General features: G+C 40.6%; 1 protein-coding gene across 2 annotated transcripts; it reads left to right on the top strand.

Moving 5' to 3' along the window:
* Positions 1-13,961: 13,961 nt before the first annotated feature.
* On the top strand, positions 13,962-19,334 carry LOC118098058 (transmembrane protein 230). Of its 2 annotated transcripts, none has more exons than XM_035141475.2 (4): positions 13,962-14,086; positions 15,796-15,910; positions 16,305-16,427; positions 18,502-19,334. In XM_035141475.2, exons 2-4 carry the CDS (start codon positions 15,809-15,811, stop codon positions 18,640-18,642), a joined length of 366 nt encoding a protein of 121 aa, XP_034997366.1. In that variant the 5' UTR covers positions 13,962-14,086; positions 15,796-15,808; the 3' UTR covers positions 18,643-19,334. The 2 variants fall into 2 exon arrangements, with proteins under 2 accessions (XP_034997366.1, XP_034997365.1); XM_035141474.2 differs by having other exon boundaries at positions 15,786-15,910.
* The last annotated feature ends 3,474 nt before the right edge of the window (positions 19,335-22,808 follow it).

Raw genomic sequence — 22,808 nt, 5'->3', positions numbered from 1 at the left:
GTGCAGGACACCTGTTAAAACAAGAGACGAGACAAAAGGATATTTAACAACACTTTCATGATCCAGGGCTTTTATAAAACAGGCTCATTACCACTTAAGTGTTCATTTGGCAAAGATAAGGGCACAGGCACAATATCTCATTAACTATCTGTGGCGGCCCGACATAATCTAATTTGTCCTGCCACAACTTCATAATAACCCAAATTTGTTTTACACTTCTCATAATAACATTAGTGATGCCTGACTTGATAGGTGCAGCGCTATCTGTCATGTGCTCACTTATACTGTCGTGCTACTGCGTCCTCTATACAGAGCCGATTTCTTCTGTTAACGTCCATGGCTTACTCTCCCAATTTTAGGAGAAGGTGGATAAAAACATCTATATTTATATCATTTGATTTATCCTAACAACAAACATACAAACACAGACGAAAACACAAGCTCCTTGGCGGAGGATAAAACCCTTAAAAGCTAAATACACGTCACCCAGCTCTGATTAAAAGGTGAAAATATAACTCTGAGTCCACAAATTATTTTCCCTTCATTTCCCCTTTGTTAGAAAACAGGTTTTGCTCGAGTGAACTGAGTTGCAATCACAATTTCCTTTTAATCCAAACAGCATTTACACCCCGCTTGTCTTTTTGCACCCTCAAGAAAACAAGGGCCGTCTGTATAACAGCTCATTATTAATGTGTTTGTACTTCACTTAACATTGCAGATCGATTAAAGGTAAACACGTCTTCCAGGAGAAGATTATACAAGGAAAGAAAGAAATAGAAAGATTTAAATCAAAAAACAAACAAGGTAAAAACAAGGACGTAACGGAGGCAATAACAATCCTTGGGGGAAAAAAGAAAATGATGCGTGGCATTATGGGAAATACAGGCAGCCATGCAGGAAATAAGAAGATAAACAAAAAGCATGTTTAAGAAATTCATCTGGAGCCTGTGATGACTTCTCTGAAGGTCTTGCTTCTGCAAACTGGGCACTAACTCAGCCGCTGCATGACAGGCCTTGAGGACGGCACTATATTACTGCGGCAGAGGCTTTGGCAGCCGCTCAGTGCCACTCTGAGTGTGGGAGATCCAGGGATGTCAGCGAGGGAGATTAACGCCAGGGAGAAAGAGAATGAAAGAGCAGCCGTGATGAAGTCCTCAGAGAGCCGAGTCGTGCTTGTCCGGTTTTCTATGCAGGGTCAAGAGCTCGAGCTCGCTGCTCGGCCCACCGCGAGGCAGAACGACATTCACCCACATGGCGGATTGTTTCCACAGAACGGACGGACGCAGTGATATTTAAATGAAACATTTTTCACTTGAGATGAATTATCTCAGGGTGGTGAAGTGAAAAAGATTAATCGCATCTAAAAAAAAGTGTATTTCCTCAGCTCACCTGTGCTCAGGAGCTGCTCTCCAACAGTAGAGTGACTTACACTTGTAAAACAAGACAAGAGGCATTGGCACTTATCACCACAAACTCTCCTGACATCTTCCACGTGTACGACTCCTCTTTTCCACCTGGAGATATTTGATTTCTTTTTGTCTTTCAATTTTTGCGTCTGTTGTGTTAGAAATGTCATCATTTAATCTGGATAAGTAATTAAACTAACTAAAACCAAACTTATTAGAAACATACATCAGCGTGATAAGAACTACCAACAAGTGCACTTTGAACTATGTCCCATCTGCTAGCATGGAGGCAGCAGGGATTATGACCCAGCAGACCACCAGGGGGGGCGATCAAGATGATTTGGCTTCATTTTTTGGAGCTGTCCTCCATCTTTAATTACTGTCTTTGGTTTGGGAATATTGCTAAAATCAAGTTGAAGATGTCAACTCCTGACACCTTCTTACTATTTCACGTACAAGAAATAAGAGATATGAGACATTATGTCGCCTGTAAGGACATTTTCTATAATCTTTTCTTTACATCCTTCATCCTCTGAGAACATTGGATTAAAAGCTCTCACTGAACGTCACTACTCTCCCATTTACAGCTGAAAACCGCAGGTGTACCGCTTTGGTTATTGCATTAGTGAATCCCACGGAAACTTTCTGCCTCCGTCCGAGCGGCTGAGACGGAACTGAAACAAAGTCGGCCAATTAAATCCATGGTTGGGATTCTAATTAAGTTTTTGTTTAAGGACAGAGAAGCATATTAAATGGCTTAATGTAGCCTGACCATGGGGACATTCAATTAGAACAGCGGATCATGGTGGCACAACATTATTATCACGACAAGGGGAAACTCACGGTAAGTTTTTCTGTCTCTGCAGAACGTCAGGTTTTCCTGTTCCCTTAAAACACGTGTTATTTGTCTCTATCTTGTCACAGATTCTCTCATGTTTATTATTTCTGTGACATCCATCATTAGGCTTTAAGCTCGGGCATTTTGTCAAACTCGACGACATGTAACACAAACGATTCATCACTGCTCTTCTGTATTTCTTTACTAAGGACTTGAGTTGGTGTTTTTATTATTGATTGATTTGTTGTTGGCTCCTGAAATGTATTGATTTATCATTTGACTGATGAGGGGGAAACTTGCCAATTACAGCAATAATTATGCAAAAACTACAAGACGGATCACCATGGAAACTTGGTGGAAGGATGTGGTATGGGTCAGGGAAGAATCTGTTAAATTCTGGTCTGGATCCGAATCAGGGGGCTGGTCCAAGTCCCCCCCCCCCACCTTTCTTTAACATAGAGAGATGGTGTTTTTCCAAAGTTTTGTAGATTCCTTAGAGAATAATCAATGGGATCTAATAGAAAAGTCTGGCATGTTTAGGGGACTTTTATTTAAGAGTGTTTGCAATTTATGTGCAGCTTAATTGAATTTTAGGGACTGTTGGGCCTTGGCGGGGATATGTGATCTACTGAGAAGCAGTCTTGCTTGTATTTGTATTGAACTAAGAGCAACATGGACAGATTATAACTTTGCAAACTTAATAAAACAAGTGTATTTGGATTTGTTTCGTAAAGTGGCTGTTGGGCCTTGCTGTTCTCCTTCTTGTTGATTCAATTGTTTGTTTTTATTTCTCCATAATATAAGAAATACGCCTTTTGATGCCACGTACCAAACCTTTCAAAACAAAATATCAAGTTAAAAGCAAGCGTATGAAATCAGACAAAAGCAGCAAATCCTCACATTTGAGAATATACGTCTCCGGGAAATTGCGAAAATCTTTTCTTAACAGCCGACTCCAACGGCGAGACGTTACCTAACAATGCTTTAGAAAATTACTTTATCTTCATTAAGATTCTGGTTATTGTTCCTCCAGTTACCATCTACTCTGCTGCCAGTTTACGCCACTGTGGACTTCATCTATCATTTGTTGGTGCAAACACAACAGTTTGTGTCAGGAGCAGTGCACTACCGTGATTAACTGAGGTCCATTTCTAAAATGCTGCACTCTCTCTTGAGGGAGTGAGAGCGATCGCCCGAGGATCATTCATGACATTAACCATTATGTGTGATCAACCTTGAACCAAAGGGCTACACTGCCCTTCACGCAGTCTTTTGTGGGTTCATCCATCTGAGGAGGTTTCGGTGTTTGTTCCCAAACGGCAGATAAATCCCAGAGGATGACGCTTCATTTTCCAAAATTATATTGTAACCAATAAATGATTTTCTTTGTTTGCACGAAACCGCCTTTTATTGTTTAGATGAACATGTCCTACCTGTTGAGGGAGAAATATTCTGAATAATATCTAAGGCGGAAAACAGCCAGTAGGAACTCTGCTTTTATCATGTTGAAATAATTTTAAAATGTAGAATAATAATACAAAAACAATGAACATTCGGCTGCATAAATAATGATCAGCAAATAAAGCAATTTTCACAATATGCAAATCAGTGGTATGTTATTAAAAAAGACAGCAATACTCAAACAAACTGATAAAAAATTATCAGAAATGATAATTATAATGATCAATAATTGGAATTAGAAGTGACAGCATGAGAAGTAAGCTGCAGGATAATGAGGTGAGAGGAGGAGGAGGAGGAGGAGGAGGAGGAGGAGGAGGAGGAAGAGGAGGAAGAAGAGTCTTACCTTCTTTCTTCACAGCGCTCACATCTCCCTGCACAGGCTTTCAAAATAAAGGTAAGAAGTGTAAATCAGCTAATTGTCTCTGACGGCAGTCGTGCGTTGCTGTGTCCGTCACAGGCAGCAGAGAGCACCGCCACTCTCTCCATCCTCCTGCTGCCTCCTCCTGCCTCCTCCTGCCTCCTCTGTGGAGAGCTAAAGTCGCAGTGGAGCACCCCCCACCTGATCCTCACAGGCCCCGCCCCCTGCCCCTGCCCCCCCCCACTGACCTTCACGTGCACGTACGCTGCTCGTGACCCGGTAACCCCAGAGCCACATGACTGCTCTGTATTAATAACCCATTAGGAAATTAAACACATATATTTAAATAGCATGGACAGAATAGATTCTATAAAGAAGCATTGTAAATAACTGTGGAGTCATGTAACACATACACATACTCTTTGTTTCTGGTGTCCATCTTTGTTTATTTTATAATCAACAGCAACACAATTTGAATCTCCTCCATGTTTAGGGTTCAAGTCGTTGATACATTTACATTAGATCCAGTTGGTTCTGATTTCACAGTGATTTCAATCAGCTACGTGGGCCTCATCTATCTATACTTGACATTGCCTGGTTCGTAGACGGGCAGGGATCCGACGTCGACGTGTTGTCAGTTCAGCTGTCGTATATATTCACTAGCACCTTTTGAACGAAGTGGTTATTAATCGTCAGAGGTGAAGAATATAAACAAACCTGTGAGCCGCTTCTGCTCCGTTTTCTTGAGTTTACTGTTCTCTCAACTTCTTGCGATTGGTCCCAAAGTTCGGACTTTCCAAAAATGTGTCTTCAAAAAGCGAACGAACCGAAAAACATGGTTCAGTTTGATCCAAACCGAGACCACCTCATTAAGTGGGACTAAATCTGTTATTTTGGTTCATACTAACCTCAGAGGACGATAGGTGTGAAAGCATTTAATCACTAAACTGTTCCTCCACTGCAGTTCTCATGATTTAAGACTCCCTTCACTGCAACTAAGACCCAAGTCCTCTGAAACAGACCGAGGTGTCCACACACTGTAGTTCGGATGCTGATGAAGCTGTTCGGGGCGATTAGGTTTTAGGTGTTTTGGAGGACAACTGGAAGACAAGGACCTTAAATCACATTATAGGGGACATAGGGGCTGGAGGCACCACCTCAGTCCTGCTGGTGGCCGTGTTTTAATTTGCAGAGGGACACCAGTGCTGAGGCCGTCGGAGGAACAGGGACGGGAGGGGTCCAGTGCATCAATAATACCTCCAGGATGACAAATAGGCTATTTCTTTTCTCTGGTTATTGTTTCAGTTTGTGTTATTTATGGCCTCAGCGACGGCTCACTGACCTGACCGCAGCTGTCACTGAGCGGTGTGAGTGCCCACCCCCCCCCCCCACTCCCTCTGTCTCGAGTGACTGGGTGATGTTTTCATATTCAAATTACTGAGTTGTCTCATAAGTCGGCCGCCGCCGGGTGTATCGATCCGGCACATAGATCTTTTCTCGTCTGCTACTTTCGGCGTTTGTCCTGAAACCTGCCTCCTTCAGTTCTCGGCTCCGTCTCTAAAACAAAGAGGAGATTTATTGTGTAGAATCTCTGGAGTTTACACCGACGGAGAAAACCTGAAAGAAAACTTTTTGCAATTTTGATTAGTTCATTCACCCCTGAACAAATTACCGACAGGGAGTTTGAGCAGGTGTAACCCAAAGCACTGAGCTCATCAACATGTGGATCATTATGTCGAGTGTCTGAGTCGGTAAACTGAACTGTTTGTTCCAGACTTTGAGCACAGTGAACACTAAGGACCAGTGAGATCCATCTCATGGATAACAATCAGGTCCCACTGTTCCCCGCAACAGTTTGTATATGGATATTTGGAGAAGCATCTGGTTTGTTAAAGTACTTTACATAAGTGGAGAGCAGCATAATGCTTGCGAGTTCTAACTCACGATGGAATCGTAATAAAGATGGATGACGCGTCTCCACTTCCTATTGCACCGTCATCTGGAGTCTGTCCAACTCAAGCAATCACGAGTCAGTCCCATCAAATAACAAATTAAAACCAAACTTACCGCAAAAATGAAAACTCACTTTGATAAGAACTACCAATAATGACTGAAACCTAACCAAAAATTATTTGACCTACATATTTTGACCCATGTCCTATCCACTAACATGGTAGAGGCAGGGTTAGTGAGCTATACTGCAGCCAGCCACCAGGGGGCGATAGAGACGTCCATCTTTATATAGAGTCTATGAGACGGGCTTAAACATTGATGTTTCTCAGCTAAGGTCTGCTGTGTCCAGACTGGATGGATTGGCACAAACTTCTGTGTCGCACGATGATGAATCCTCAAGATTTCAGGTCTTTTAAAAAGATAAAAGTTTGATTAAAAACAGTTTGACTACAGAGATACTTGACACAGATAATCAAAATGGTAAACTGCTAAACACCAACATTAGCATTACTGCTTACCTTCGCCAAGGAGGTAATGTTTTCTCATAATATTACGAGAATAAAGTCGTTTAGCACAACCTAATATTACAACTTATAGTTTCCTAATATTATTTATTTATGTATTAGTTTTTGATGTTGTTAGAATGGTTTTTTTGTTTATTCAAAAGCCCCTGAATGCATTTCCTCAAAACTTACTCAAAAGGATGGGACATGGGCCCAAGAAAAGAAGCTCTTACATTTTGACATGGATTTCCCAGGGAATAATAAATGGATAGGCATATTTCAGGGACTGAGATCTAGGGAGTGTTTACAATTCGGTGCAGCTTGATTGAATTCCAGCAGACTGCTGGGCCTTGGCGGAGGTATGCGCTCAACTGAGTGCCATTCCAGTATTAGCATTTGAATGAAAGCATCACTGCTCTTCCCTCACAGAGCGGCCAACCAAGGATACAGACCTAGAACGAAGGAAATGTGATAAATAAATGAAATAAAATGGGGTTTATGCTCGGGTGTATTGTGAAAGATGAGTGTTGTGTTGCGGTTCACTGGAACTGCACAAGAATAAAACTTCCAAGCTCACACTGTTTGAAACTGTAAAATATATTTACTCTGTTGTAAAAAAAAAAGTGGGATCGCTGCTCATTTGCTGTTTGAAACCAACACTAACGGAGATCTGGCACGATTTCAGGAGATCAGTTTGTTGGTCGTATCACATGGTAGGAGGGTAGGAAGTTAGGAGGGTAGGAGGGTAGGAGGGTAGGAGGGTAGAAGGTTAGGAGGGTAGGAGGGTAGGAGGGTAGGAGGGTAAGAGGCTAGGAGGGTAGGTTGGAGGATGTAGGGGACTTGTTTCCTCACTGATGTGACGGCCGCTTCACTCTGCTCTCTGAGCTTTTCCGTCTCCGGGGCTTCAGACCAGTTCTGGAGCTTAAACAGTGGAGCCTGAAGTTTATAATCCAGAGCAGCAAGTCAGTCCTGCGGCACATCTGCTCACCGCACACAACCCAATTATCTGGTTTTTGTTTACTTCTCACAATACTGATTTTAAGGATTCCTTCTCCAATTTTATTATGAGTAAAGTAACTTTTGTAATTTAGTATTCATTAACAGCACTACAAGCTTAAGACTCTCATCAACTCTGCAATGAAAACGGGTTTTGACCTTCATTAATGAAGGATCTATTAAAGGGCTGTTAGATAGTTAGAAAAAACTGTCAGTGAAGTGCAGCCCCTCATGTGTTGTACTTTGTTGTCACGTGACTAACTAATGGTTCTCCGGCTTCCTCCCACAGTCCAAACACATTCAGCTTGGGTTAATTCTCTAAATTGCTCGTATAGATGTTAATGTGAGTGGTTGTTTGTCTATACGTCAGCCCTGTGGTACCCCCGTCTGGCCTGTCAGCTGGGATTGACAGCAGCTCCCTCTGGGACCCTCAGACGATAAGTGGTGCAGATGATGATGGATGGATAGTGGAGGAGAGTGGTAAATTTGACTGTGCCAGGAAACACACAGCGGTGTCCTTAACCAGGGTCCCCCCCGCCCAAACACTGTTAATAATTAAAGAAATGTCATCAAGTCTCGGGAAACATATTTTCAAGGTATGTGTCAAGTTGCTCTGAGTCGAGATCTAAGAGGTGTAAACACTGAGGCTGTTATTTGGGAAGAAATATTGATTTTAAATCATCTTCCTGAACTTGGCTGCTCATTTACATAGGTCATAAACTTTATCAGATGTAGACTATGAGGAGTTGCATTGATTCCTGCGCTCCTGCAGAGAAATGACAGCTTCGACTGTTTTTCACAAAGTTCAGTGAATAACTCAGGTCCTCAGACTGCACTTTGAAGCGTGCTGCTCATATTCAGCTCGATCATTTTCAAGTTCAAATTCAGTGGCTGAATCTGTTGTCTTCATTTAGTTTAACTTCCAACTCACTAACAACATCAATCAGTCATGTGTTTCTTCTGTTCCTCCTTTTACAGTGTGCTGACCTGTCAAAAGAAAACTCCCTCATATATATATACATGTGTATATATATATTTCTCGTTCTATGCCCTTGGCAGACAGCCACCTAAGAAAGCCATCACTGCACCGCCTTCCTCGCAGCTTCCTCTCATAACTGATGTTGTCTTGCATTCGCCGAGCGCAGACATTAAATTGATTACCTTTTTAGGAAAAACCCACTCTCTCCTTTCACTGCCAGAGGAATGTAAACAGAACCAGGCTCCGTTTGGCAGAGGGAAATACATTTCACCGTTATCAGCTTCAGTTGGTTAAATGCTTAAATTATTCATAGGGAGGTAGAGGCTTGGCCTCATGAGATTAGTGCGACTAATTGTTCATCCAGTTTGAATGGTGGAGCGAGGCTGGCTGAGCACCAGCATCCAGGATGGTTTCTTTAATGAGAAGAGAACGTGACATTAAGAGTCTATTTACAGAACAACTTTTAATATACACTCAGCAATAATGGATACTTCCTTCTTTGCAGGTTGGTGAAGTTACAGGGAAAGTAGACATCAGATTGGAGAAGGCTTAGGCTGGTGAGGTTTACTGAGCATCTTCAGGATCTTCATTAACTCTGTGATCGGCTACAGACTCCACTGGTGACAAAAGCATATTTGAACAGCAAAACAATTCACAATATAAAAGTCAGCAAGACAGTATAATAAATAAATAAAAAACTGTTAAATGGTCAAAGTTCAATAATAAGAAATAAAAGAGTGAGAGTAAAAGTGCAGAGTAAGAAATAAGAGATTATTTGATTGAATACAAAGCACAATCTTGTTCTCTGCTTCTTTTCAGTGCAGCCTCCTTGGAGCACAGTTCATTTTTAAAGAGAGACAGTAGAGCCACCAGGTGTACGACACTCTGCTTCCCTTCCCTGTGTGGACACAGCGATGTAGGCGTCTCAAAGGGAGCGATGTCAATGTTAATCTAATTCCCCCCCGTGCTGTGTAGGGCTCTGTTAGAGGACGCTGGAGGATGCCTGTGATACCAGGGGCTTGTTTGGGATAAAAGATAAGGTGGCTCCAATTAATCAGGCAGAGCACTTAGAGATGGGGAAATGGAATTTGAGATGAGCACTTTTGTTTCATTAACTCATAAAGCCTGTGGGTTTCTGACAGAAAAACACGATGGATTCATCAAGTCAAGAAGAGGGAGAGAGCGAAAAACTTTAGTGGAAATGAAATGGAAAGACAGGCCCATGGCATGAGGATATTGACGTGGACTTTGCTAGAGTTGCTGCATTTATCCGAGTAAACAAACTCGTTCTTTCAGTTTGTACATCAAATAAATGTGTTTGCTGTGGGTAATTATTGTTCATTTTGGGACTGGCTTGAGTTTAAAGTTTAAATTGTGGTTGTTGTGGAATCGTGGATCTTATTGGACAAATCAGGCACATTTAGGGGACTTGTTTTCACGAATTTGTGCAATTTGGTGCAGATCCACATAAAAGTCTGGATCCAGTGAATTTAAATGTGGTTTCATGAGGGGACTGGTTGGCGGAGATATGTGGTCGACTGAGTTAGTTCATAATAGATTAAATTTTATTCTAATTCACTATTTCTAATTTGTCTCTCTCCACTGAATTTATGTACAACTAACTTACCAACAGCAAATTAGTTTGGAAGGACTCTGGATTGCACAGACAACATATTTAAGAATCTAGAATATTCCATCGTTTGGTGCATTATTTTTCTTTTTCTACTCTATGGTTATGTCCTGGCACTCACAACCCCTGCTTATGGTTAGAGAAGGATTTTGCTCTGGTTTGACAGAGAATAAATTCAGTGTTGCCTCCGAACAGAAACCAGTGAGGGACTGTATCACCCACTCAATATGTCCGTGTAGCAAACTGTGGTCTGTGAGGGTAATTTCTTGGAGACAGGGTTTGTAATGGGAATGCTGGTGGGGCTACTTGAGACTCAGTGTGGGAGCTGCTCCCTGGTGCTACCTGGAGCACATCATTTCTAATTGAGTGACTGTGAGGTGTGTTGCTGTGCGGTGCCAGTCAATGATTTTCTCTTTAAGGTGAGGTTACCAAGGCTGTGCCATGATAGGAGGTAATGAGACAAAACTAGAAAAATGAAAAGCATCAGTGGAGGAAACACACCCTGCACACGCTGTACAGACTCCAACCAGGCAATACTTCTTTTTGTAAAGTAGACTTTTTATTCACCCTTTTGCCTTTTATCTTATTTCATCATATTATATTAGTTTAAAATGTGTTTTGTAAATAAACTTGACTTTACTTTTTTATATTACAACAATACCATTTCAAAACTAAATCATCATGACATTGATTATATCACATGATGGCTGATGATTGGTTAATCGTGTAGGTCAGTGATTTTATTGGTTGCAAAAGTTAAGGCATCACTACGCTATATGATGTCATCATGATGACGTCATACCAATCATATATAAAGTGTGTTTTCATCTATATAAGCTGTAGGTCATGTCTATTGTTCTTTAAGATGCAGAGATACCTCGAAAATCGCTTTTTTACTATACATGATGTCATTTTCTTACTTCTTCCGAAAATAAAATTGTAATATTACGTTTTACTGCAGTTACGACTTTATTCTCGTAATACTATGACGTATTCTTCAAATCTCAGAATTTGTGTTCCTTCAATATGGCACTTACATGCGTTGTATTTATCATATGACATCATATGATGGGGAATCATTTTTCAGATCCATATCAGCTCTATATTGTCTCTCTATTATTTTTGGAAAAATCTGTGAAAATGTGTTTTCCCGTCCATATTTTTGTTTGCCTTGACTTTTGACCTTTTGCAGATCAGCTCCAAACGTTATGGAGATACCCTCCAAAGTAATATTCCTTCCAAGTTTCCTGAAAATCCTTCCATGCATTGTTGAAGTGTGCACACACACATACGCACACACACACACTCACACACACTCACACAGTCCAAAACTATACAATACAGCAGTTGATGCATTGTGAGCCTGCCAAGGGGAGCAGGACGTCCTGCCAGCTCTGCCACAACAGGTGAAGCACCGTATTCGTCTCAGGAGGTTGTATTTTCTTCTCGACCACTGGAGCAGCAGCAGGAGCTCACATCCTGTGAATATAAAGGATAGGACGCTGGAGGCCGTGAAGTATTTCCCGTTTTAGCAGCAGCAGCTTGGCATCGATTCTCGTATTTTCAGCAGTAACTTTTCTGTTCTTTCAGATGACCAGAGACTGAAAAGAGGTTTTTGTGTTATTAAAGTGCCACGAGGACTTTGATCGATGGTGCGCTGCATGTGGACTGTGTGCCTCAAGGCTTCTTGTGCATTTGATCGCATCCATTATATTAAATGTACCAGTGTGGCCGTTGAGTAACAGCGTAGGTTTGTGGCTGTCGGATGTTTAATTTAAATACTGGCTGCACAGTTGACCAGAGGAGTTTTTTAAACTTTGGATGAGCACACGTTCAGAGAAAAGGTTTCTCTGGTAAGTGGTGAGGAGGTTCTGAATTCTAGTACTGCTCATTTGAGGGGTGTTTAAATATTTGATTTGTTTTATACAGAAAGGGGAAATACTGATATGTCATCTGGAATATGCACTGTTCTCATTTCTATTACTGATGGATGGTAATGATGATGATGGGCTTTCTCCAGCAGCTTTCTCTCTTATGTTGCCAAGTTCTATTTGTATTTATAGTACTGTAAGTAAAGTATTTGTTGTCTTTATGTTTCCAAGATATATCATATGTGAGCACAGTGGAGGTCCAACAGAAAAAAAAGCATCTGACTACAGGCTCAAACTGTTGGATCACACATCATCGTAAGCAGCTGGAAAGCTCAGTGGGTAACGTCACTGATTTTGGCACAGGAGACCCTTAATTCCGGTGTGGGGACCTTAGGAAAGACCCTTAATGCTACCAGCCTGTCTCGGGATTAATAGTTAATACACCGGCTCGGAGGTCTGCGTCAAGGGTTCGGTAACCAGGGCAACCTGATGCTGGTGAGATACTAGAACAAGAAATTCAAGAAAACATAGAATTGATGCATCCAAAAATTGCTTGAGAACACACAAATCTAATATAGAGAACGCCTCAAATTTACCTGCAAAAATGAATTCAGTGAATATCCTTATCTTAGCATTTAGCTCATACACTTGTTGATGTTAGAAAAAGACGGCTGCCAGCAAGCAGACTCAACCTTGTTATCATATTTACAAATTATAGATTATTCCATAAACATTATAAATATGTATTGATGTAAGCTCACAACAGATGATGCTGCTCCTGCAGGTCTCGGCTCTTTGAGATGCAGCTTTGTGACTCATCTGCAGGATAAATTATTAATATCAGGGGTTTGTGAACTGTGTGAACTCTCTTCCTCTTCCTATCAGATTCTGACTCCCACTGATAGAGGGAAACCTGCCTGGAGGAGGGTGGGTAAAGCTATCGACAGTCTGCACAGGCTGTTTCAGCAGCGAACCGATCGTTACTGACATTTGTCCTCAGCTGATGTGATTTGATCTGAACACTCTGCATATCTCCAAGACAAGTTTGACAAGTGTCTGCAGCGCTTTCACTGTAAATGTCTGTGTCCAACAAAGCAGATTGATATTGATTCATGGAGTTGAGGCTCATGAAAAGCAGAGGATTCTTCAAGAAAAGATTATTGCTTTATGGAAATTGACATTCTCCAGATAACGACACACAATGATGAACTGTGGAGAGGAATAAGATGGCAGCGTTTCTATAGACACATAATCTAACAGGTTATTAACGGATGGTTTCTTTCTTTTCTTAGTTTCCCTATTATTTATTCTACTCCTCTTTACTCCTTGTTTTATATACCTGCATATTTTCCAGCATTCTAATGTCCTTTTACTGAGGATTCTTATTTTATTATTACATCATTTATTGTGTTAATACAAATTCTGTCCAATTATTATTGTACAACATGATTGACTTCTTGACATAATTTATTAATAGTCTTCTTCTTCTTCTTATCCTTGTATCTTGAAAACACACAATTTCTACTACCTTAGAAATACTTAGAAATACTCTCATCCTATCCACCGTGTGCCTTATGACTATGTTGTACTGTGTACTATGTTTTGAGTACTTAATATGTTGCGTACTTATATGTTCTGTCTTGGGTACTTATATGGCAGAATTGACAATAAATTTGACTTTTATTATACTATATGAGAATGGAGCTTCCCAGCAAAATGTTTTCACCTCTTTTTTAAAATATACTATGAATTATTATATTTTATTGAATTTCAACTCATTCAATATGACTTTTCATTCCTGTTCATTATATTATTATTATTACATGTAAGTGATTAAACTGTATTATAAATCTATTTACATGTTCACAGTGTGGGATCATCTCTCTTCTCCCTCACCCTCTAGTTAACATGAGCTGCCAGAGATTAGTCTGCACCATCACCTATGTCCAGCACATAGACTGGACCAAGCAGCTCAGTGCGCATGCGTCAACTGGAGGAAAACAAGGAAGTTGACGCAGATGTTCCATGAGAGAGAAACATCACAGACGAGGCGGCCAACTGACGCGTTTTCTCTGCGCTGCACAACAACAGGTACATTATTTAAAACTCAGACGCGACGAGCAGAAGAGACGAGTTTCTAAAAACCTGCGTTTCCACTTCACACGAGCCTGTTAGCACAACTTGTGAAAAGCTAATGCTACAAGCTAATTAGCTACATAACTCTTCACGTCAGTTGTTTTTTTATTTACAGTCTGTGATTCAGACTCTCAGTGGAAACAGGACCGTGAACACATCACATGCACAATGTCAGTACTGCAGCGAGTTGTCTGCTTCCAGTAATTAGCCTGAGCCCATGTCGTGATTCAGGTGAAAGGTAAAGTGCAGGGTTGATCAATTTTCATTTTGTTTACATCTCCATTCCCAAAGATCAGTGTTTTTTATAGTTTATAACTTCATGCTGACATATCGTTCAGTTATCATACTGCAGCTTATTCACCCTAAATACATGGATCTGCATTACAACAACATGCTAACACACTATGCATGTCAATAACAAACATTCAGTGGGGAACTAAAATAATCAAGATAAGACTTTATTCTTCCCCAAAGGAAATTATGGTGCTAAGATTATACAACAATAGATAATAAAGCAGAATACAGTGAGTAAAACCATAGAGAATCAAGTCTAACATATAAGTGAACATTGAAATCAAAACATAAAGTGTAAACAGACTAATGCAGAACCAGTAGAAAATAAAATGAAATAATAAAACAAGTTACGCAACAGTGAAACTAATACTTATCAAAAGTACCATACAGTACTACTACTAATAATAAAAGGAGTAAGTAATACATGAATTGCACATGAAAAAAATAACACCCTGCGTCAAATACAAACAATATAAAAATTGTATGAAATGTTTTAAAGGGGTCTAAATAGTTACTTTCCATTTTTTCTTACTCTTAAGCGCTTTAGAACTTTCTTAAAGTAAAGTGCTGCACACATAGTGTTTAATATTATAGTTTAGATTTAGTTTAGATTAAAATGCAAAGTATGCCTGGTCACAAATTACAACCAGGTGGTAAAGTAAAGAAAATAACTTAATGGAGAGAAAGTGTGAGAAACCAAACCTAAAAAGATTCTAAAACGTCAACATCATCATGACAACTTAATTTTTGGACTTAAAGTTCAGTCTCTCCATCTGAAACCAATCCAGGTGAATCATATTGAAAAGCTCCATGTGTACGGCCCTCTCGCAAAACTTGTACACTATTAATTTGCAGGTCACATCAACACATTTCCTCCGTTTCCTTTGCTAAATCTGCTTCATTCCCTCGATGCAGTCAGAGCTGCAGCTCCACAACAACTGGGCTCTGGGCATCGCGGAGGCTCGTGGTGGGTTGATGTGACAGCTGCCAGCTAAATAACAGTTCCTTAGCGCTCCTGGGTACTTTGTTCAAGCAGGAACAACAGTCTGTATTCACGGATTTAGTTCCCCACCGGGGCGGCTTAAGAGCAAGGATGCACGGAGCCAAAACCTGCCAATATAAACAAAACCTTAGGTCTCACGTCCCTGTGGGGCAGATCAGCGATGTTGTATTTTTCTTGTTTCCTTTTTCTGTTTGTGGGTGGATCTCAAACGCAATGGAGGAATGACAATTTGTCCTATTTATGAGTAACTTGTCTCTAATACCGCTGACTGGCTTCCGTGGGATACGTACGAGAAATAACCGTTATGTTATAAAACAGGAAATGACTGTGACGGGGTCGTGATGATTGTGTCTCTCTGTCCAAACAGCTCCTATGTTAGAATGAAGGCAGCTAGAAACAACATGTTGGGCTCTGGAGTTTCCACCGCCAAGGTCAAGTATTCACGACTGGCGGCTGATGAGGACGGTTACATAGACTTACAGGTAAGGGACCAGTTCTTCCACTTGGTGAAATCCACACACCTGACATGTGTCATGCGGCTCTGCGGTGGTTGTAATTATTGTTATTGTTACATTAGCCTGGTAATTACCAAGTGATTACCAGGCCACAAGCGATGGATTTGAAATAAATCCGTATTAATGACTTCCTGGTTATGAGCCAAAGCATCTTGTGCCAGAGCATCTTGTGGTTGAAGCAGAGGACACACGACGAACCGCCTGCGAAATAAACAGCTCAGTTAAAGATCTGTTTCTGTTTGACACGTCTTCTTTTACTTTGATATTAATTATAAAAGTGATGCATCTTGTTTCTGAGCACAATCTTAACCACAGTTGAACTCAAGTGTCTGCAGCTATTAACTATAAACACGTTTTCCAGTTCAAGAAAAGCCCGCCGAAGGTCCCATACAAGGCGATCGCCCTCGCAGTATTCCTGTTTCTGATTGGCTCCCTACTCATTATCTTCGGGGCCCTTCTTCTGTCAGGAACCATAAAGGTGGAGGTGAGTTTGGCCGAAACATCTTTGTCTCAGAGTTGATTTCAATGGACTGTGGTTTAAAGATGTCCCGACAGCAGCATATCCAATGCCTCTTAAACTGCCGAAAAATGCCGGGTCGGGCATTCGCGAGTACACAAATCTAAGTACTCATCCGATAAGTATATTAGTGTCACCCAGATAAAACTGCAATGTCCTTTTACCGGAAATTCCTCCTTCTTCTTTACTGCTCGAAAACAGCAGTTGTGCTGCAATGCCACCAGGCAAGTTCTGGTAGGGTAACGTTAGCCAGAACTAGCTATATTTCATGTCCCAGGAGTAAAGAAATGTGCAAGATGGCAGCGTTTGTATCTGGGATATTTTGAATTCATATATGAATAGTGGGAAGAAGTCCAGCTTTATTTACAGTCTGTGTTCCAAACATTTAGGAGAAGCTATGGTGGGCTACAGATAACATAGAAACTTGGTTCGTGCTTTCCGCAGCTGGAGCCACTTTAAATCCGTGACTATTTAATCACAGAAGAAAAGAAAACGACAGTAACTTAATATCCATGTTTTGCTATTTGACAGTTTTCTACACTCACTGCTGCAGTGGTTTGATATCAAGCTCTAATTTTTTGACAGAGAACCAAACACAGCCGTCAAACATTCAGCTCAAGCATTAATTAAAACACTCAGACTGCAGTTAATCTTGTTTTTAAATGGCTGTAATTAAACAGTCATCCTGACATTTTATTGCTTTACTCACAGTTTTCCGCGGCACCCTCGCTTTAAATGGCCTGTGTGTGTGTTTTGATTATAATGATTTTGATATTTTATACCTCTGGAGAGTTAACTTCGGTGGATTCCCCCGCGGTGCCTTCTGCTTCTCAGATCTCACACTCCATGTGGGAGACGACACAGCCGTCACATATTATATTTGTAATTATCAGTAGGAGGTTAATGGGAACGTTTTTCGCAGTCTGCGGATTGTGTTTGCAGAAAATGTGATCTGACATCAAGGCAGCATCAGCGTATCTGAGCCGTCTAGTTACCAGTTAGCCCACGTGGGTTAAAGTAGCATATCTAATACCGCAAATTACACAGGCCTCCAGCAAGGCATGATGAAGAAATGGGACACAAGCAGCTTCTACAGATAAAGCTCATATAGAAACTACTTAACCCTTCACTCAACTTATTAATGTATACTAATAACAAACCGCGTAGTAAATAATTGTATTTTTAGAATCAGGGGGTCAGTTTTCCCTCAATTAGAAAAAATATATGAGTGTATATTATATGTATTATATTATATATTATATATATCATATGTAGAAATATTCTGCATTCATTTTCAAGGTTTTATTCACTTCCATTGCTGCAGGTGAGCTGTAGATTGATCCAGTTCATTGAAAAAGGCCTGTTTCATATGAGATTTACATTATTTATCAAATTCTGCAGACCTTTAATTTTTAATTTGGGCCTTTTACCTCTCCTGTTTTTACCTTTTAAGGTTTTTCACTGAACTTGGACTGCTGAACCTTTTGATAAACACTTGAAAAATCTTCTAAAAACTTTTGACTGGTAGAGTACATGACACTGTCAAAACTTAACTAACGGCCTTAAAGCTTCGTGAATATGAGGCTCGTTGCCATGGCTCCTGGAGGGGCTGAAGTAACTCAGTGCACAAGACTGCCATCTGCTGGTGGAGATCAACACATCACTTTAGTGTTGAGACTGTGCCTTCTGGTGTTGAGCTGCTGTGTGTGTCTTGTGTGTGTGTGTGTGTGTGTGTGTGTGTGAAATGACTGATGATTTACATGGAGGCAGATCTCAGACAGATGAAGTCATCGTGTCTGTGCGCCTCCTGCACACCCTTTTCATTCCCAGGATTTATGTGTCGTGCTCGCGGGCGATGTGGAGATAAGTATGTTAAAGCCCGCTGAGTTCATTACACTTCCTCCAGCATCTCATTACCATGTCGACTCCTCAGTGTTTCATGTCTTTGTTGAGCACACGGTGAAAGGACATAATAGTGACTAAATAGTGAGTCACACACACACACCTGAAGAAATCCTCTGCTCTTCTTCTTTGTCCTCAGCATCCTGACCGCACCATTCCTGTCATCATCATCGGGCTGCTTGTCTTCCTCCCTGGATTTTACCATTTGAGAATTGCCTACTACGCCGCCAAAGGTTACCGGGGTTACTCCTACGACGACATCCCGGATTTCGGGGACTGAGCCAAACGACAGCCGCTCATTGGTGGAGAATCTCCCCCGTTAGTCACACTGCATCCTGAGACTGTTGCCTGCTGATTACTTGTTTCTGAATGTATGTAGCAAAATGAAAAAGACACGGGTTTGTGTCTGGTTGCACAGACAATTGATTTGACCTGTGTTTGCAACTCATTTATTCTCTGCTCTATATCAACCTCCATGCACACGCTTTTCTTAGAGGCTGTAGAGATTCAGGAGAGAATAGGATCTCCCAACGCTGCAGCTACGTTTTACTGTTATTCAAAAGTTTCCACACATTCAAGAAACAAAAACAAACCTTGGATCAGTGGTGACACGTTGTTATGAGTCGACACAGATGCCTTTAGCTTACTACTGCTAGAAAGTCCTCGACCTGGATGAGTGAGCGTTATTGCACAGTTGAAAAGTTTATCTTAAACAAATGTTTATCTGTGATTGTAGTCTGTATAGTATCATAAAAAGCTCGGGAGGTTGTGTTTCTCCCCGAAGGATTGTATTTGCAGAACTATCCAAAGAAGTTTACGTTAAGTACAGTATATTTTTGAGAGAAAAGTATTTCCTACTGTTTGAGTTATTGCTCCTTGTGTATATTTCATTTGATTTGAAATGTCAGAGGAAGATGTATTTTTTACATCCACTTGCTTGATTAAAAAAATCCAATAAAAGCTGGAATTTGACATTTGTTGGCAAATTTACTTCTATGTGTTATATCTGAAAAAGTAAAATCCTACAATAAAACAATTAAGAAGTCAATAAAAGAGGCTAAAAACATATATGGATAATATAACAGGTACAATTTGATCAATTTGAAAACAGATAGATGAATGTCTATAAATAAAACTTCAACCAAAAGCCAGGCTGAAGAGATATGTTTATTAGATATGATGATTAATAAAAGTTTATTTTGACTGTTAGCAGTGTGACCCTTCCTCTCTGCTTGGTCACAGACAGCAGGTAAAGGTAAAGGACACCCTCTTGTGGTTAGCACCGAGCCATCAGGGGGATTAAAGGCTAAACAAAATACTAAATAAATAATTAAACAAATCTCCTTTTCATCCTCTGCCTGCACAAACAAACTCTTATTACATCTACATTGGCTCAAACATTAAAGAGCTGATGGGACTCTGATGTGGTTTGGACCTTTTGAACACGGACAGGAACTGGAGCGGTAGGGGAGGGAGGAAGGGAGGATGGAGGGAAGGAGGGAGGGAGGAAGGAGGGAGGAAGGAAGCAGGGGGAGGTGGGACTCTGGAGCTCCGTGTCGCTGCACCGACGCTTCACACTCACCTATACCTGAAATGAACACCTGTTGCCTGCGGCGTTTCACTGGGAGACCCGCTCATATTTCAGCAGCTCCACAAAGGAACAAGGCCCAGAGTAGTTTTAATTCCTCTGGACTCCACACACACACACACGAGGAGGAAGAGGAGGATGCGTTAAGAAAAGACCGAGCTCCGGATTTTAAAACATCCAGGAACTGACTCTGTGCTACAGGTGAGGATGAGCTTTTCAAAAAAAATGTAAAGCTGTAAAAGTCAGAAGTTAATGATTGTGAAAAGTTTCCTGCAGCTTTGAAAGGATGAGAAATTAATGTGCTGAGCTCTCACTGTGGAACTGCTCCTTCCCCCGAGCCTCTGGACTGTGTCATGCATTTAAACGTCAGTATAATGTGGGAGCTTTTCATTATCATGTGAAATGTGAACCTGACAGAAGTAAGTGTGCGGAGCTGGAACTTCTCAGGTCAGTTCAGACTGAGCAGTAAAACGATGATTATCGCATTAGCAATATTTCAAAAGTCCAGCATATCTTCTAAAATCCGTAAGTCAAGAAATACCTGCTGCACATATCTTACAGTGTCTATTGCAAAGAATTGGATCAATTACACGATTACACAACCCAATCTTTAGATTTGAGATATTTGTTTAACTTTATTGAATTATGTTGCTTTGTTAATTAAAGTCTTGTGAAAAAGGAGCAGATTAAATACGATTATTCTTCTTTCTGATCCTTTTTGTGTTTGCATCTAAAGTTGTTTTGTTTGGTCGACAAATAAAATAAACGTATAAATACATTTTTTATTGCACAATTAGAAAACTAGCCATGTATATATAATATATCTCTTTTGTGTAAGCGGTATTTCTATTTTTAATTCTTACTACATTCCCCTCTTCCCTTCTACTTCCTCGTGCTTATCCTATACATCAGTAAAAATCGGTATTTAAACTCAACACTTTTTATGTATTAATGTATTTATGTTTCTGGTCATATCGTCCTGCTTTAATTCAAAGCCTCCATATCTTAGTCAGGCCTGTGCTTGTATGATTCATATTTTGTTGTTGTTCTGGCACTTCTTGTTTTGATTGGTCTACAGTGGTGTGACGACCACGTGATCACACTATGTGAACTGAAACTAGTGGAATGGATTTTTTTCTATTGTTTGGTGTTTTCATTCAGATGAATGCTCTTTGAATTGAATTGAATACTCTTTCAATGGTCTGCGCTACAAAGAGGAGCAGAGTCTGACTCTTTCATTCCTTATCCTATTCACTACATTAAACTCGCAGATACATATTATTTATTGTATGAATTCATGTATAACTTTCCTATACGATAGAACAGGATTTAGAGCCAGAGCCAGAATACATGTCGTCTTTTTGCTCCGTTGGAGTCCAGAGTCCATCTGTATTTCACTGATTTACAGCAGAAATATTCTCCCATACTTCCTCCTGACGTGGTTCAGGGCAGAAAGATGTTTTATATTTATACTTCCCATAAAGTTTTGAATCATCCCAGGGAGCTGAGTGGAAATTCATTTAGTGTATGATTTTGTGAAAGCCAAGGATTTGCCCGACACTCCCCCTGAATTGAAGAGAAGCACTTCACATCTGATAGTCGACTCAGAGCAGACAGAATTAGATGCAAATAATTACCTGCGAAACAGCCATTAAGCCCACACCAGTGAGTCTGCCACTTTATCCCAGTTCACTGCACATGGCTCTGTGTGGTGAGATCCAGAGTGTAGGTTCAGCTCGTGAGAGGAAGCTCTGAATCACAGCTGCAGGATGAGTTTTGACTAAATGAAAGGAGACCTGATGAACTCTGTGATGAATCATCTAGGAAACCTCAGTTCAACACGGGTAATAATGTAAAACGGTAATTGGCAGTAATGTAAAAGAAACTGCTCTCGTCCTTTTTTTAAAACGCCTGAAAAGTTGGCTTCAGACACGGTGTGCTCCTCTGTGTCACTCATGACGAACACACTTACACACTCATGCAGATGTTCAGCAAAACAAGCGTTTGAGCCGCTCATCCACAAATCATCAGTGTTTTAAAACTAGAACAGAGATTTTTACAAACGTTCCTCCAAAGGGCACATTTTCAACAACTCCAGTTTCTGTGTGAACATGTCAAACGAAGCTTTGATGTCACAACTTCGCAAATTTTGCTTTGTGTTGTGTTGTCACTAGAAACAACAACAATAGCAGTTATAAACTTGTTTATCTACATTTGGTTCACACTGCTAGGTCCAATTACAAGTTTGTGTTCTTCCTTCGTATATATATGACAGATCATTAATGTAGACAGTATCGCCCCCTACTGGCCCGGCATGCTTCTTTTTAGTTGTTTCTGTGTTCTCGTCTGTAAGCTGTGTATCTTGTGTAGATCAACATTCAAATTCAAATGTTGCTACGTTCTGATTGGTGCTCAGGGTTGTGTGATGTCACCCGTTTCTGACGTAGCACCACCCACATCAAACTGAAAGATGAGCGCAGGACATAAAGACACAAAAACAAATAAAAAAGGATGAATTGAAATAAAATAATGTAGAATCCCGTCATTCATATGTAGCCGATTGGGTTAAATAGTTTGTCAGGGCCTTTTAAAGTAAAGAAGTTGAACATTACAGGAGCTACACCATCCGAATATCGAGTTACAGCTTCTGTTACACAACGAGGAAACTGGAAACAGGATTCGAGTCACACAACTTGGACATGAGCCACGAATCCGACGACTTTAAACTTGACCTGATAGACGCATAATTCTTTGGAGTTTTGAATTGAAATAACTTAACGACGTCTGGAGCCCGACTATAAAAAATGACGATATAAAAACTTGCAACAATTCGTCAGCAGAAAGAAGTTGGTAAAGTT

Source organism: Hippoglossus stenolepis, chromosome 18, assembly GCF_022539355.2.
Source record: "Hippoglossus stenolepis isolate QCI-W04-F060 chromosome 18, HSTE1.2, whole genome shotgun sequence".
Lineage (NCBI taxonomy): Eukaryota > Metazoa > Chordata > Actinopteri > Pleuronectiformes > Pleuronectidae > Hippoglossus > Hippoglossus stenolepis.
Note: the sequence above shows the minus strand (reverse complement) of the source record. Positions and strands in the feature narration are given on the sequence as shown.